Below are 15993 nucleotides of genomic sequence, written 5' to 3' on the forward strand. Positions count from 1 at the left end.
TTTTTTTTGTTTTTAAGTCCCTACATGACCTTAATCTTCCCTACTTCAGCAATCCTCTCCAGCCCCCAAAATCCCAACAGCACTGTGGGTATACCTAAACCTCAAGGACTGCAGCAGTTCAAGAAGGCAGTTCGCCACCACCTTCTCTACGGTAGCTGAGAGTGGGTCTACATGCCTGGCTTTAGCCAGTGATGTCTATATCCTGTGAAATATCTGAAATAACCTGATCACCATGTCTTCAGCTGCTTAGACCCTAAAGTCTGAAATTCCTTCCTTAAACCTTTAATTTCTCTCTCTTTAAGATGTTTCTTAAAGCCCATCTCTGACCAAACCTTTGAACATCTGCTGAAATAGAATCTTATGGCCGGTGTCAAGTTTTGTTGTTTAATGCAAAGGCAGCTAGGAAAAAGACTGCAGACCATGCTGGACTCCATCTTCATGTTGCCATATTGATCAAGTCTTCTGAGACTTAAAGCAGCAGAATGTCAGAGTTGTATGCATGTTAGTTCTGATTAAAGTCATTAAAAGCTAATGAATAATTCTAAAAGCTGCAACTTTTAAAATTGACCTCATATCTAAAATGAAGAATCTGAAATATATTAGAAGGCCATCCAATTTTTCCATTGATTCCAGATGAGACTATTATTACTCTTTATCAATTATTATGTTATACTTGAGAGTAATTTAAGTTGAATGCATAATTGTAATTAAAATGCACAATTAATTGATTTTTGCAGGGTTTTGTGGATGTAGATGGCACACCACAAGGATTTGCAGAGCTGGTGGCCCAGTTGCATTATCACGAACCGGCCAATTTTGTCTTTGTCAGTTTCCTGATGAAAGGTCTATTCCACAAGATTTGCTCTCAGTTTGAGAAACCGGCAGGAAAAGGTAAAATCTTAGCTTTAAGACAGCAGAGAATGAAACATGTGATTGCAATACTAATAAATTTGATCATGTCTTATGCTGGATAACCTCAAATTTAAGAAGATTCCTTATCTCATTCTGCTTTTTTGAGCAATGCTTTTGCAATGATTTAAGTTTTGAAATTTAGTGATAGAGAAAATATTATCAACAATGTACTGCACTGGAGCAATAGGAATACGTGGGCAGTCTTTCATAAGAGTGTTATGCTGTGAAGCACCTTACAATGAGATGAAGCGAAAATTAGAAGTTGAGTTGCATGCTTCCAGCTGGTCAGTGCAGACCACCATTGCGAACAACCTGGGAATGGGTCCCTCATCACTCCTTTTGTGCAAAATTGGTCATGTCCTGAGAGGACAGTAGTGACAGTGGGGTTTGCTATTTCACAGAGTTATTAGAAATAATTGTTGCTATATTGGCTTGTGTATTATTAATGTCTAAATGTTTATGGTTAGTTTAGCAGGATTTGGTAATGCATGGTATCAGGAGAGACTAACGGGTGTTAACCTGTCAGACTATCAATAATTTATGTGTATACGTTTAATATTACTACAGGTTCAGATCGCTTTTCTGATGAAACTATGGAGTCTTTACTTCTGGTGTTATCAAACCTCTTTGGAAGAATGTATCTTCCAGCATGTTCCACTGAAAAAGACTGGGCTACACTCCACCAGTCAAAGGTATGCAAAAGTGAAATAGTTTGGGTTTTATGGGATTATGATTTTAAAACTAAATACGAAAGACACAAGACTCAATTTATGAATGGAATGAAATGGTTTGCATTTTCACAAATCTTTCAGTCTGGTATCTGTGGCCATCCTTTTCCAAAATTCTGTGTATTCCCATTGGCTGTCCCAGCATTTGTTAGTAGATGGCACTTAGGCACATTTGGAGGTGGGGTGGTGGTGGAATGGGGGAAGATGGATGGAGGGAAAGGGAAGGAGAATGGGGGGAGAAGGAGGGGGGAAGTGGTGGAGGAGGTAGAGAGGAAAGGGATGGGAGGAAAGGTGGTAGAGGGGTAAGGGAGGAGGGCATGAGCAGAGGAGCAGTTAGAGGGGTGTGGAGGGAGTGTGGTTGGGGGAGGGGAGAAATTTGGAGGGTGGGAGGTTGAAGTGCCTATGCTTATCTATTGGCTCGGATATTTATAAACGGTGAATGGGTCGTTCTCCTTTTGATGAGCTCACCTTGTCAGCCCCAGTGCTTTTCCTGTGTGCTCTGGGTTGGGATGTGGTAGGTCCTAATAATGAGGCATCAGTGATGCAAAGAGCGGCAAATATCCAGCCCCCGTAATGAGACCTGCCTGCCTGGCCCTGATAATCCCCGATCCCACTCACCTTGTTGACAAGATGCACTGTCCATCCTTACATGACCGCGGTTGTGTGCAGCCCCAGCAGTGGCTACTACCTGGCTGCGAGCTCCCATCTTTTAAAGGGATTGGAGTCCTGCTGGCAACATGGGATAAAAAAGTGGCTTGGGGATCCTGCAGAAGGCCAAGGCTGGTTTGCCCCAGCCTTGGGGCGCATTCTGCCCTGATTAAATTCAGCTCCTAGTAGACATAATATGAAAATGCTAGGCTGCTCTGATTTGCTGTTCAAATGGCAATTCATCAGATGGCAGGTTTTCCGACTTAATGTGACATTGATATGGGACTGGCACTCAAAGGTGTATTCTGCTGAATTTGGATAAAGGGATGTTATTGGTCAGTGAGAATGGGGAATCCTTGCACAACATTTAACTGCACTGTTCTTGATTTCAGAGTACTTGATAGTGTCTGGTAGGTCAAAATGGCAAGTGCACCATTGTCACTTTTAAAAACAAATTGCAGACTGTGATAACATTTTTGCAACAATGCTCTTTATTACAGTGCCACAGATTCTGCTTACATAATTCTAAATGCAAAAAAAAAATCAGTTGCGTAAAAGGAAGCATATGGTAAATGAAAGTTTAAGATTCCCTTTGCATATTAGATGTTTTGAAGTTGCCTTACAACTTTTCCATCTGGCATTAATGAACTCTATTTGCAAACTGGTGTCAACTAAATGCAAATAGGCAAGATAATTGTGTTCTGGAAAATACATTTGATAAAGCTTATTTCTCTGAACAAAGGATTCGATAAGTAAAAAATTAAAACTCTTGGAACTTGATCCAACAACCTGTTTCAACCCTTTTGCTTTGCAGACCCCCATTGCATTGAATATCAACAATGTACACAGATCTGCCACGGTACAGAAACACCAAATGCAAAAGCAGCTTTGATTATTATTGAAAACATGTAACAGCAAACTTTTTATATTGTAGGTGTTCTTGGAGGAACTTCCAGGAGAATTTGCAGACGCAGTCAATGAATATAACAGAACTATTCAAGAGATCTTCGGATGCTTTCTTATTTCTGCTTCAAATCAAGCTGATATGGTGGAAGAATGCCATCTTCCTCTTTCAAGAATATGTAAAGAAACAATTTAGCTTTTTTTTATATATGTTATAAAAGAAATTAGGATTAACTACAGTTGAATTTAGTCTAGTGGCTATAGTGTACTGGATTAGCAATCTAGAGTTTGGAAGTTTAAATGCCATCAGAAGTTTGATAAATTATGGGACAATGCCAGGAAAGATAGTAACCAAAACCACAAAAAATTTGAGTAGGGTCTCCAGTGCTTCGAGGACTGGAACTTTCTCTCCTTCACTTGTCTGGCTTGCACATGATACTATGAGGTTCAGTCTTTATGCACTTTCAAGTAACCTAGCAAACGCTTTGTTTAGTTCTAATGATGAACAATAAATGTCACCATTGTCCCCATTCCAAGGATAATTTTTAAAAAAAAAACTCATGTGAAACCACTTGAGTACTTCTCAACTCCTTCTCCCCACAATTGAATAAATGGATCAAGGATAAACAGCAGCAAATATCTGGGAGCAAGAAGCTCTGTTAGCCTCTTGGCTGAAGCATGGTTTTGAAAGGAAGAAAAACTATCTTAAATTTGTGTGGATAATAAGTGAGGATAATTTTGACTTTAGGTTGATAGTAATGCTGGCGTTATCAATTCAGTAGCTTATCTCTCCTGAAACTTTTTTAAAAATTGGATGAGTATTAAAATAGGTGGCTGAATTAGTTAATGGTTAAACTCAAATTTATCTGACTGGGTGTCAACAGTAGATTTGCCTTCACAATTATACAGTACAGAAAGAAGCCATTTGCTTCACTGTCTGAGCCAGCTGTTTGAAAGAGATACTTGAACTCTACTCTCCTGCTCTTTCCTACAGATGTTTCCTTTTCAATTATATACCCATTTTCCTTTTCAAAATTAACATTGACTCTGCTTTCAGCATCCTTTCAGGCATTACATTCCCAATTATAACTAGCTGAGTTGAAGAAAAATCCTCAGCTTAGTTCCTTTCCTCATTAGCTTAAATCAGTCTCTTTTGGTTACTTGACTATTTTGCCACTATGAAACCTTTCATAACTTTGAAAACTCCTGCTAAATTTTCTATTTACTACCTGCACTAAGGAGAGAATAATCCCAGTTTCTTCAGTCTTCAGTGTAACAGAAATTCCTCATCCCTGCTGCCATTTTGGCAAATATCTTCTGCACCGTCTCTCCCTTTCTTGCCATCTTTCATGAACTGTAATATTCAGAATTGGATGCAGTCCTCCAGCTGGGGCCTGACTAGTAATTTATAACAGTTTAGAATAATTTCCTTTTTGACATCTTCTGTTGAGATAGCCAAAATTCTATATATTTTTCTTAACAGCCTTATCAACTTCAAAGATTTTTATGTGAGTTTATATTGTCACTTTTCATTCTTCAAAAATACATCCAATGAATGTATTTGTGATTCATTTTAGAGGAGTTAGGTGGAATTATATTTTTAAAATTTACTTTCTACACTCGTCTTTTCAAACAAAACTTCATAAACACTTCTTAGTCTGATTGTTTGAAAAATAGACGCTGGTTGTAAATACAGCATACTAGGGCTCTAAACTCAATTATTTAACTTCCAAAATTAATATTGTGCAATTTATAAACAACATGAAAATGTAACCCTTGAGCAGTACTAATAATCTTTGGCTTTCCTCCTCCACAGCTTTTGAAAGTGCTCAACCTCTTCAAACTTGTACTAAATTTGTAACTGAATTGACTGCAACTGAAAATCATCCAACAACAGCCGTATCTCCATTTACATGCTTATCTGGAATTACCAATCTGGATCTGTTCAAGACATATAATGTGGACAATGTAAGTTCTCCCTTTGTTACATATGGAACAATTGCACTAACTTGGTTTTATGTTGTACGTAGTAAAATTACTCCAAAAGTTCATTGACACTGAGCCAAAGAAACTTAATCAAAGAGGAGAAGTTTAAGGAGGGACTTAAAGAACAATAGAGAAGTGGAGAGTTTGTGGAAATATTCCCAAAGTTTGAATAAGACTGAGACTAATTGAAAGGATAAAGGAATCTGAACCAAAAACAGAAAACGCTGAAAAAAACGCAGCTAGTCTGACAGCATCTGTCACTAGGAGAGAGAACAAAGCCAACGTTTTGAGTCAGAGTGACCCTTCGTCAGAGCTGAAAGGAGGTGACTAGCTGTGTCTCACAAGGATCTGTACTGTGTCTTCAACTAATTACTATATTTATTAATGACTTGGTTAATAATGGAGAACCATTATCAAGTTTACTGATGACGAGTATTGGTTGAAGGATAAGTAGTCTAGATGGAAAAATAAAATTACTGAGATATTGATAGGTTGAAAAGATAAACTAGCAAAAGAATTTCAGTGTTGATTAGTATGAGGTTATCCATTTTCATCCAGGTGAGAAATGATCAATTAAATGGTGAAATACTCAAAGGCACAGGCACAAATGGAATTAGGGATCCGGGCACATATGAGCAAAACTTAGTCAACTACAAAAAGTTGAGTGAAATGTTGAAACAAAAACATGCTGTGGAAGTGAGACAGGCTGACACTTCAAATTGCTGTGATTTCTACAGTGACTACAGTGAAGCAATTTCCCATAGTGGGTGAAGCCTTACAGCAAGAAAACCAGCTATCACTTGTTTTTTTCTCATAAGTTTAAAAGTATATTTGCTATTGAATAAGTAAGTTTCCACTAGGGGTCAGTAGACTGCGGCAAAAGCTGCACCAAGTTTGCCAGAGTAGAAGTGCATTGGAGAAGCCTTTTTTATGCAATAAGTGGTAATGAGGTTGAATTCACTCTCAGCGAAAGTGATGGAAGTGAAAATGGTCAACAATTGCAAACAGACAATGCATGAGGTTTGAGGGAAGTAAACTTGCAGGGCTATGGACATTGAGTGGGGGAATGGAAACGACTGGATTGTTCTAGAAAGCTTGCACGGACACAGTGGGCTGAATGGCCATCTCCTGTGCTTTAATGATTCTGTGAAACTTCCATGTTAGTCTTTATATCTGAATGGTTGGAAAATAAGTTGAGGAAGTTTTGTTACAGCTAGATAAAATCCTAGTTGGACTCTATTTGGAATAGTGTATACACAGTTCTGTTTGCATCACCATGGGATATATTGGCCTTGGAGTGAATGCAGCACAGTTTCACCAGAAAGTTACCAGGGTTCCAATGGCTAAAGTATGAAGAGATTACGTAACAGGACTTGTGTTCCCGGACTATAAAAAGTTCAGCACGTAATTCTGAGGGGTTTAGGACCGAAAGGCATTACAGATGTAGATAAGGATAGGCTGTGGAGGGTTTTAAATGTGAGAGAAAGAATTCTAAATTGGAGATGTTATGAGATTGGTAGCTTGTGTCGTCCGGCAGCATAGGGCAGCTTTGGGTGAAATAAATTTGCACAGTAAGAAGTCTCTCAATACTCGATTTATATTGAAGCACAAACAGGGCATACATAGACAAAGACACAATTGCAAGATAATGGTTAGAATCCGAATATTCACAGGTAATCAAATCTTCACGAGTACAGAGTGCAATTGTAGAGAGGAATAATCACAGGTTATAGAGGTGTGAATTGTCTCAAGCCAGGGCAGTTAGTAACTGTGTAAGCCCAGGTCAAATGGTGGGGTTACACAAAGTGTGACATGAACCCAAGATTCTAATTCAGGCCATCCTCATGCATGTGGATCTTGGCTATCACTTTCTGCTCGCTGATTCTGCATTGTTGTGTGTCTTGGAGAACACTTACATGACGATTGGAGGCTGAATGCCCTTTACTGCTGAAGTATTCTCCGACTGCAAGGGAGAAACTCCTGTCTGGAGATTGTCATGCGGTATCCATTTGTCCATTGTTGTAGCGTCTGCATGGTCTCGTTGACGTACCATGCAGCGTATGAGGTAGTCAGCATTGGCCGAGTCGCATGAGTTTGTCTCGTGTACCTGGTGCGTGGTGTTCTCGCGTGTGATGATCCGGCACATCTTGCAGAGGTTGCCGTGGCAGGGTTGTAAGGTATTGTGGTCGCTGTTCTCCTGAAAGCTGGGTAGTTTGCTGCGAGCAATAGTCTGTTTGAGGTTGCGTGGTTGTTTGAAGGCAAGTTGTGGGGGTGTGGGGATGGCCTTGGCAAAATGTTTGTCTTCATTGATGACATGTTGAAGGCTCCAAAGAAGATGCTGTAGTTTCTCCGTTCCCCGGGAGTATTGGACAACAAACAGTACCAACTGTTGGAAATATGATGCAGATTAGGCTATGAGCAGTAGTTTTGGATGAGCTCAAATTTGTGTATGATGGGCAGTTGAGGAACAGAATGTTTGTTCCTGCTGGGGCAAAGATAGGGTGAGCTTGTTTATTGAGCTGTTGATATGCATTATTTATTGTCATTGAGTTGATTTATTAAAGATTCTTTAAGTATGGATTGGAGAGCACGTTGTTTTCAGCTCTGGAATGTTTGCTGGCTGCAGGGTTCTGAGTAAATAACAGCTTCCCTTTTATAGTTGGCATTGTCCAGTTTAGTGCACACTTCTACCGTTCAGATAAAGGTTCCTGCGCTGCAAAAATTTTGAACACGAGCGTCTAGGTGCTGGTGAAAATGAATGTACCTGATTCGCTAAAACAACTCTTAGTTCGGGAATTTTTGCACTGGTTCAAAGGAACTTTCCAGCAGATCCCCAGGAGGGCTCAAATGTGAGCAGTAAATCGTATGCACATCGATACCATACTTGATTTGGTTGGGATAATAACACATGGACTTATTGATCCAATTTTGCATTATTGTCAATGATTTCCATGTGTTGTGGACAACTACTGAAGACAGCGCAAATTTAAAGGAAATGTCAATTTCAGTAATTTGTGGGAAAAGCTACAGTCTGGAAACTGAGAATTGAGGTTGAAATGTTGACAAATTTTAAAAATCCAGAATCAGATTAATAAAATACTAAAAGAGAATTGATCAGACGCGTAACTGTTATTTAGCATTTTTGTTTCATGGGCTTGGAGAGGATATTTGTGCTGGAAAACATTTTTGTCTTTTGTGAATATTCTGTCTTTCAGTTCTACTTTTGAAAAAATTGAGCCCAAATATCCAGTTATCATTTAGAAAGCAACTAATATCTCATAATCTGTTGAAATTTATCATTGCAGATTGCTTTACGCACTCTTGAACTTAGCTCAAGCAACATTCCTGTATTAAATTTGATAAAGTATGACCAGCAAGGCAGGAGAATGCCGCTGAATGCTTATGCGTTGGACTTCTACAGACATGGTTCTTTGAAGGCTTTGTTAAATGACAACATGTAAGTTGAGCTGCAGTACAACTGGAAACATGTGATACCAACATGGAAAAAATAATTGAAGCAACTGAATGTTTCATTCTTAATTTTTCTCTGCTTAGGTTGCACTTGGGAGAAGCTTATAACGTCCTTAATGAGTTCCAAATAACTCTTAGTTCAATCAGGTATGAAGGAAAATCTACACTTAATTTCTTGTATGATGTTTTGATAGATTACCAGGACAGTATTAAGTCCATGTTGCCAGATTGGCAATTCGTGCAGTCACATTGTATGTTGATTTCTAATGAATAATTTTAATGTTTTAAGAGATTGAACTGCTGCTCTGCACAATAATCCAGAATTAATTTTGAGATGGGCCATTGGGCATCTTAGAAAATGATTCTTGTATATAAAACAATCCTGGAAACTTTGTTTGATATGACTAAGGAACATGTTCATTCCCTTGATTAATGGTGCTTCCAGTTTTCTGACTGTTCATAGCTGGAAATTCTGTAAAATAACACATTGGATAGACTTTCTTGTGAATCCTCTTATTGCACGATTTCCAGGCTTTTTGGAACTTGTACATGTTTTGTTATATTTATCTTGGAGAAGAAATGTGATGCAATCAAAAAGCATTTTTTTGGCTTCAGAATAATTTTTTGTGATAAACAACTTATTTTCCTTATTATTAAGGACGAGGCAGTGAAGAATGTTTGTTTGGTTCTGGTCAAGAATTTCACCAGTTAGCATAATGTCAGTAGTAGGGAAAATGCTAGAGCCTCACATAAAGGATGCAAAAGCAGGACACTTAGAAAATATTCATGGGATTTGACCAAGCAAATGTGGATTTATAAAAGGAAAATCATGTTTGACAGTTTTTTTTGAGGATGTAACTAGTAGAATAGATAAGGGCTAGTGGATTTTCAGACTTCTGATAAAGTCCCATGTAAGAGGTTATTATGCAAAATTAAAATGCGTAAGAGATTTAGGGATAATGTCTTGGCATTGATTGAGAATTGATTAGCAGATAGAAAACAAGAGTAGGAATAAATGGGTCTTTTTTAAAGTAACTAGTGGGGGTCCAGCTTGGATCAGTGTCTCACCTGCAGGCATTCACAACATAAATCAGTGATTTGGGATTTACTGATTCCCTCATAAATCAATGAGGGAACCAAAAGTAATATCTCCAGATGTGCTGATGACACAAAACTTGTTGTGAATGTGACTTGTGAGGAGGATCTTAAAAGGTTTCAAGGTGATTTAGACAAATTGAGTGAGTGGAAAAAACATGGCAGATGCATAATATAGTTAAATATGAAATTATGCACTTTGAAAAGGGGATATTGAATGGCAGATCATTATTTTAATGGTGATAGATTGGGAAATGTTGACATATGAAGGGACCTGGGGTCCTAATACACTAGTTGTTGAAAGCAAATATGCAGGTATTACAGCAATTAGGAAGCCAAACAGTACGTTGGACTGCATTGCAAGTGGCCTTCATAGAATCATTGAATCCCTACAGTGCAGAAGGAGGCCATTCGGCCCATCAAATCTGCACCGACCACAATCCCACCCAAGCCCTACCCTGTATCCCTACATATTTATCCACTAATCCCTCTGTGCATCTCAGGATACTGAGCGGCAATTTAGCATAGCAAATCAACCTAACCCGCACATCTTTGGACTGTGGGAGGAAACCGGAGCATCTGGGGGAAACCCACGCAGACACGGGGAGAATGTGTAAACTCCACACAGATGGTGACCCAAGCTGGAAATTGAACCTGAGTCCCTGGAGCTGTGAAGCAGCAGTGCTAACCACTGTGCTACTGTGCCACCCCTTAAATAAAGGAGCAAGGATGGCTTACTGCAGCTGCACACAGCCTTGGTGAGACCACAGCTGGAGAATTGTGTGCAGGTTTGGTCTCCTTTCGTTTAAGAAAGGATATGCTTGCTGTAGAAGTGCAGTGACTGTTTACCTGACTGATTCCTGGGGTGGCAGAACTGTCATATGCGGAGAGATAGAGTTAATTCACTGGAATTTAGAAGAATGAGGGGGAATCTAATTGCAATGTATAAAATTCAGAGATGGCTGGAGTGACTGGATGCAGGGATGTTTCTTGTGTTCTCGAACAAGGCATCACAGTCTGAGGATATGGGTAGGTCCTTTAGAACTGAGATGGGGAGAAAAGTCTTCACTCAGTGTGGTGAACCTGCAGAATTGTCTACCACAGATGTCTGTGGAGGCCGAGTCGTTGAACATATTTAAGAAAAAAATAGATTTCTGGACTCTAAAGACGACAAGGGGTATGGGGGAGCATGGAAATAAGGTGTTGAGCTAGACGATCCATCATGATAATGTTGAATGGTGGAGCAGGCTTGAAGGGAGAATGGCTTATTCCTGTTTCCTATCTTTTTATGACTGCCATCAGAACTGGAAATGTTAAAAATGTAATGGGCGGAATCTTCTGGCCATTCACACCATCAGGATTTTCTGGTCCTGCTGCCGTGAACGGAGATTTAGCCGAGTGCCAAATTCACTGCCCTCACTTGCAGCAGAAGCAGGGTGTGAGCAGCCGGTAAAATTGTGCCCAGTAGATTTTAAGCAGGCAAAAGGGCGTAGGATACAAAAAGAACAAAAGCGAAGGTTTGTGAAAGGACAGTAGACAGAAGAGATTAAATGACAAGAATTGGTGAGGGCAGGGCCAAAGGGAATGCTCATGGTACAGGAAGTAAAATATGAGGAGGTCCGCAAGGCAGTGTGATGAATAACTGTTGTTTGAAATGAGAGAAGAATGAGTAAAACCAAAGCTTGAAATCAAAAAAAGGAACAAAAGGGGGCAGTGATTACATTCTGAAATTGTTGAACTCGGTGTTGAGTAAAGTGCCTAATTGAGAGACAAAGTGATGTTGGTCAAGCTTGCGTCGAGCTTCATTGGAACACTGAAGGAGGCTGAAGATACAAAGGTCAGCATGACCACAAGATGAGAAATTAAAATGAAGCCCAGGGTCATGCTTACAGACTGTTCTGCAGTGCAATTAGCAAATCTGTTTTGTCTCCCAATTGTAAAGCAGAGCGAGCACATTGGGAACTGTGAATATGTTATGTTAAAAGAAATACATTGCAAACCACTTTCACCTGGAAGAAGTATTTGGCGCATTGGACAATGAGGAGGTAAATGGACAGGTGTTGCATTTCCTGCGTTTGAATGGAAAGATGTCATGAGATGGGAATGGGGTTTTTGGGAGAGACAAGAAGGGAACTGTCCCTTTGGAATGCTTAAAGGAGTGGGTGGATATGGCAGAATTTATGATGGATGGTCTGTTGAATATAGAGACTGATGGGGTGGAAGGTGAGAACAATGGGAACCTATCATGGTTCTGGGAGGGAGTAGGTAAGGGGTGAGAGTAGATGTGTAAATACTAAGGGTAAAATTGAGGATTCTGTTGACCACTGAAAGGGGGAATCCTTAACTGAAGCAAAAGAAGGACAAATCATGAGTGCTGTTGTAGAAGATTGTATTATCAGGACAGATGCAATGTGCAATGGTAAACCTGAAAATTGCAATAGAGTCCTTAAAGGAAGGAGGGTGTAAAGAAACATAAACTGCAAGAATCAGTGGGCTTGGAGTGAATGCCAGCAGAGAAGTTGAGGAAGGGGAAAGAACTATCAGAGGTGAACGATGTGAAGGTCAGGGAAGTGTAGAAATTAGAAGCAAAATTGAATTAATGTTCCAGTTCAGGGCAAGAGAGGGCATCAATATAATCATCGTTCTTGTAAGTTTGTTGAAATAAATTCTTTCAAAATCAACAGCAATGGAGCTTGGTACAAACATTTTGATTTTATGTAGAAGCTGTGTGTAACTCTGTTTAAATTCCATTTACTAAGGTTCATGTAAAATATAAAACTCTTAATTTTCATCATCTGTCCACTCCCATTGTTTTGGATTCTTGAGAAAACAGAATAATATATAACATTAGCTACACTGCTGTTTTCAAATTACTTTTTCCTTTCTTTTCCTAGCACCTCTCTCAAAGAACTCTGTGACAACAAGGAAGATGTCGTTGTTTTGGCTTTCGAACAACTGAGAGATACATTTTATCAAAAATTCGAAAAGATTAAAAGTTAATATCAATGCAATTAAAATAAACTGTCATCCACAAATGTTTTGTGGATTCTTGCTCCTGAATGTAGGAGAGTAAATACATGACAAAAACAAGTTGTGAAGGGCATATGAAAATTTTAGAAAACGTATAGCCCCATGATGTCAAAAATAAAATTTAAAGTAGATTATTTAATGTATTGTGTTGAACTTTAATTGCACTATGTACAAACTATTAAGTATGGCCAACATTATAGGGAAAACTTTTAATGCAGAACTTCATGCAACCTCTGCAGTGGAATTAATTATAACATTTACGACCATTCTCTAACGAGTTGTTTGGTTAAAGCAGTGCTGCTTTACAGGAGGTACCAATCATGTTGCCAGCTGAAACGTCTAGGAAATTTGGGCACTGCTTGGTATCACATGGAAGTGCCAGTATACTCTGCCACAATGTGATGTGACTTGAGCTTGCACCCAAGGTTTCCCACATGTAGAATTCCTGACCTGAACATAAACCAATCAGTTCTCACAGGGAAGGATGATTGGAGATCCTTGGACCATCTTCCATTGATCAGTTTCAGTAACAACAAGCGTGTTTCCTCTTCATCAAATCTCGGTATGTAATAAGGCAGTCTTGTATACTGACACGCACAATTGTGTTTTATCCTTGTAATTCTCTACACTTGGAATTCTACAGTTTCCATGATGTGGGTGATGGATTAGTGCTTGAAAGTCCTTCCCAACACAGACATTTTTTAAAAACCTGAAAGCAAATGGATTTTAACTACTCTCAACATACCTCCTAATAGCTGGAACGAGAGCAACAGTGGCTGAAACCTGTCAAGTCTCAAATAATCAGATCTTACATTTGTGTTCTTTATGGGCAGAAACATTAGGTGGAGTTGGCGGCTGCTTCCATTAGGAGAACAAAAAAATGTCAAAACCATTCTTTTAAGGGATTTTACACCTTGTTATCATTTTAAGTTTCTGATATTTGTTTTTAATATTTTAAAGTGATTTAAATGGTAAGGATGGAGAATTGCAAAAGATCTTTAGCTTTTTAAAAAAAACAAAGCATCTTTTTTTAAACAATATTTTGCTCAAATAAAGATGTTTTAAAAAGTCTTGATATATTTGCTTAATTGTAACTCTTTTGTCTGCTTATTGCAAACAAACTTATTAAAAGTTGCTAATAAATGAGATGCACCCACTAATTGTCCCCTGACTCCAATATGAGTTTAACCTGATACCATTCGATATTACAGTATGGGTGGTGCTGACTGGATTTATGATGATCCCATTTCAGTTTAGCCCAGTTTATGTTCACTAGCCTGCGATATGCGCAAGAGATCTAATTGCTGTTCTTGTATGGGGGCAAAAAGGCTGATTGGAATAGCTGACCAAAACCCTGAGAATGTATGTCACCAGTAGCAGAAGTCAAAAACCTGAAACTCCCTTGCTAACAGCACTGAAAGTGTACCTACACCAGAAGACCACTCTTCACCACCCCCACCATCTCACAGACAACAAATGTGATGCTCACATTCCACGAAAGAGTAAAAAATGGTGCTGATACCAAGGTGTCAAAATAGCTGTACATATCCACATCGTGTTATGTGCTGAGATTGTATGTGAAACATTTCAGTTATATTCACATTTAGTTACAAAAAAAAGTGGAACAATGCTATTTTTTGATTTATTCCATGAACACAATTTGCATTTATGGAATGACACATATTCTCTGAAGTGGAAAAAAGAGTTGTCAAGTGTTGAAGTGAAAGTAAGAAATCGATATGGAAAACTGGAGAAATAATTTAAATTTTCCAAGCTGTGGAATCAATAATAGATGTGAATGCGTGTAGTCTGCAACCTCGCCAGTCTGGGATGCTTGAGACCAAATCTTTCTGCATTTTGGAATTTTTTGTTTCCTAGAATGACATTAGAATGTTTGACCATCCCAAGAATGTGAACCGTAAAACCCCATAGATAAAAATATGCATGTGATACATTGAAAAGTGATGAAACAAAGAAGCAAAAAATACGTTTTGCTTATCCAAATGCTGTATCTTCCACGTTTCTGCTTCCGAAGTGAGGCTGACCATGTTGAGGGAACAGGTGATCCTGCTCAAAAAGAATTTCCAGGTAACTGGTGCTCTTGAGCAATATATTTCTGAATTAGAGTATTTTTACTGTTTGCATTTTTTTCATTCGGGGGACATGGATGTCACTGGCTGCACAGCATTTATCGCCCATTGCTAATTGCCCTCAAACTGAATAGTTGGCCAGGCCATTTCAGAGGGCAGTTGAGAGTCAACCACATTGCTGTGGATCTGGAGTCACATGTATCCATACCAGGTAAGGACAGATTTCCTTCCCTATAGGACATTAGTGAACCATATAGGTTTTTCTGACCATCGACTGGTTTCATAGTCAGCAGTAGATTCTTAATTCCAAATATTTTACATCAAATTCAAATTTCACCATCTGCATGAAGGGATTCAAACCCAGGTCCCCAGAACATCAGCTGAGTTTCTGGGTTTCTTGGCTATCGCCTCCCCCATTTATTCTATGAAGCTTAAAAGACAAGCACTGAGCATTGATGTGTACAACTTTCACACTGTTGGGCTATCAGTTTGCCCGTGCAGTGACCTGGAAGCAGAATATCAGCTGGTTGGTTGGATTTAGTGGTTCTCTTTTGGGGAATTTGTGATAAGTGTACCATGGAGATTGTATTGCAGATGGGAAATGCATTTCGTCTTTTATCATTGTGCCATTTTCACTTAATATTTTAATCTTACTGTGATACTGGATGATCAAAATAATGGCTCAATATAAATGTATAGGCCTATATTTTGGGGAAAAAAATAAACAGGTGAAGATTAATAGTTCAAACAACAATTAACAATGACGGGAATTAGATGCAGAATCAATGAGGAAAACAATGGTTTAAAAGAGGTTGATTGGGGCCAGCATGCCACATTTTTGAGACCTTGTGAAAGGGACTTAAAATCGGAGTCTTGAGAACACAGAGGATGTAAAATCTAGAGGAAATCAATATGTAAAGTGGAATAGTCAGAAGAAACCACAACAATGATAGATTAGCAAGACTATTCATGATTCAGTTACCTGAATACCAGTAAAAATTCTGCATAGAAAAATGAAGACCCTATAAACCAATCGCCTGAAATACTAAGGGATGGAATTGCTGTATATGATCTCAACACATTAAAACCCTCAAATGGTTTACAATATAGTGTAACAACAACTTGTGCGT

General features: G+C 38.8%; 1 protein-coding gene across 1 annotated transcript in view; it reads left to right on the plus strand.

The window, feature by feature from the left end:
• LOC145344799 (putative ATP-dependent RNA helicase DDX60) overlaps window positions 1–13929 on the plus strand; it is an 87620-nt gene extending 73691 nt beyond the window's left edge. Inside the window, exons 31-37 of the mRNA XM_080191947.1 lie at window positions 738–891; window positions 1480–1604; window positions 3223–3370; window positions 5008–5159; window positions 8483–8634; window positions 8733–8795; window positions 12638–13929. Coding sequence (XP_080048073.1) covers window positions 738–891; window positions 1480–1604; window positions 3223–3370; window positions 5008–5159; window positions 8483–8634; window positions 8733–8795; window positions 12638–12743 — 900 coding nt within the window. The 3' untranslated portion in view covers window positions 12744–13929. The remainder of the gene's footprint in view (window positions 1–737; window positions 892–1479; window positions 1605–3222; window positions 3371–5007; window positions 5160–8482; window positions 8635–8732; window positions 8796–12637) is intronic.
• The last annotated feature ends 2064 nt before the right edge of the window (window positions 13930–15993 follow it).

This window comes from Carcharhinus amblyrhynchos, chromosome 1 (genome assembly GCF_965287045.1).
Source record: "Carcharhinus amblyrhynchos chromosome 1, sCarAmb.v2.hapA, whole genome shotgun sequence".
NCBI lineage: Eukaryota > Metazoa > Chordata > Chondrichthyes > Carcharhiniformes > Carcharhinidae > Carcharhinus > Carcharhinus amblyrhynchos.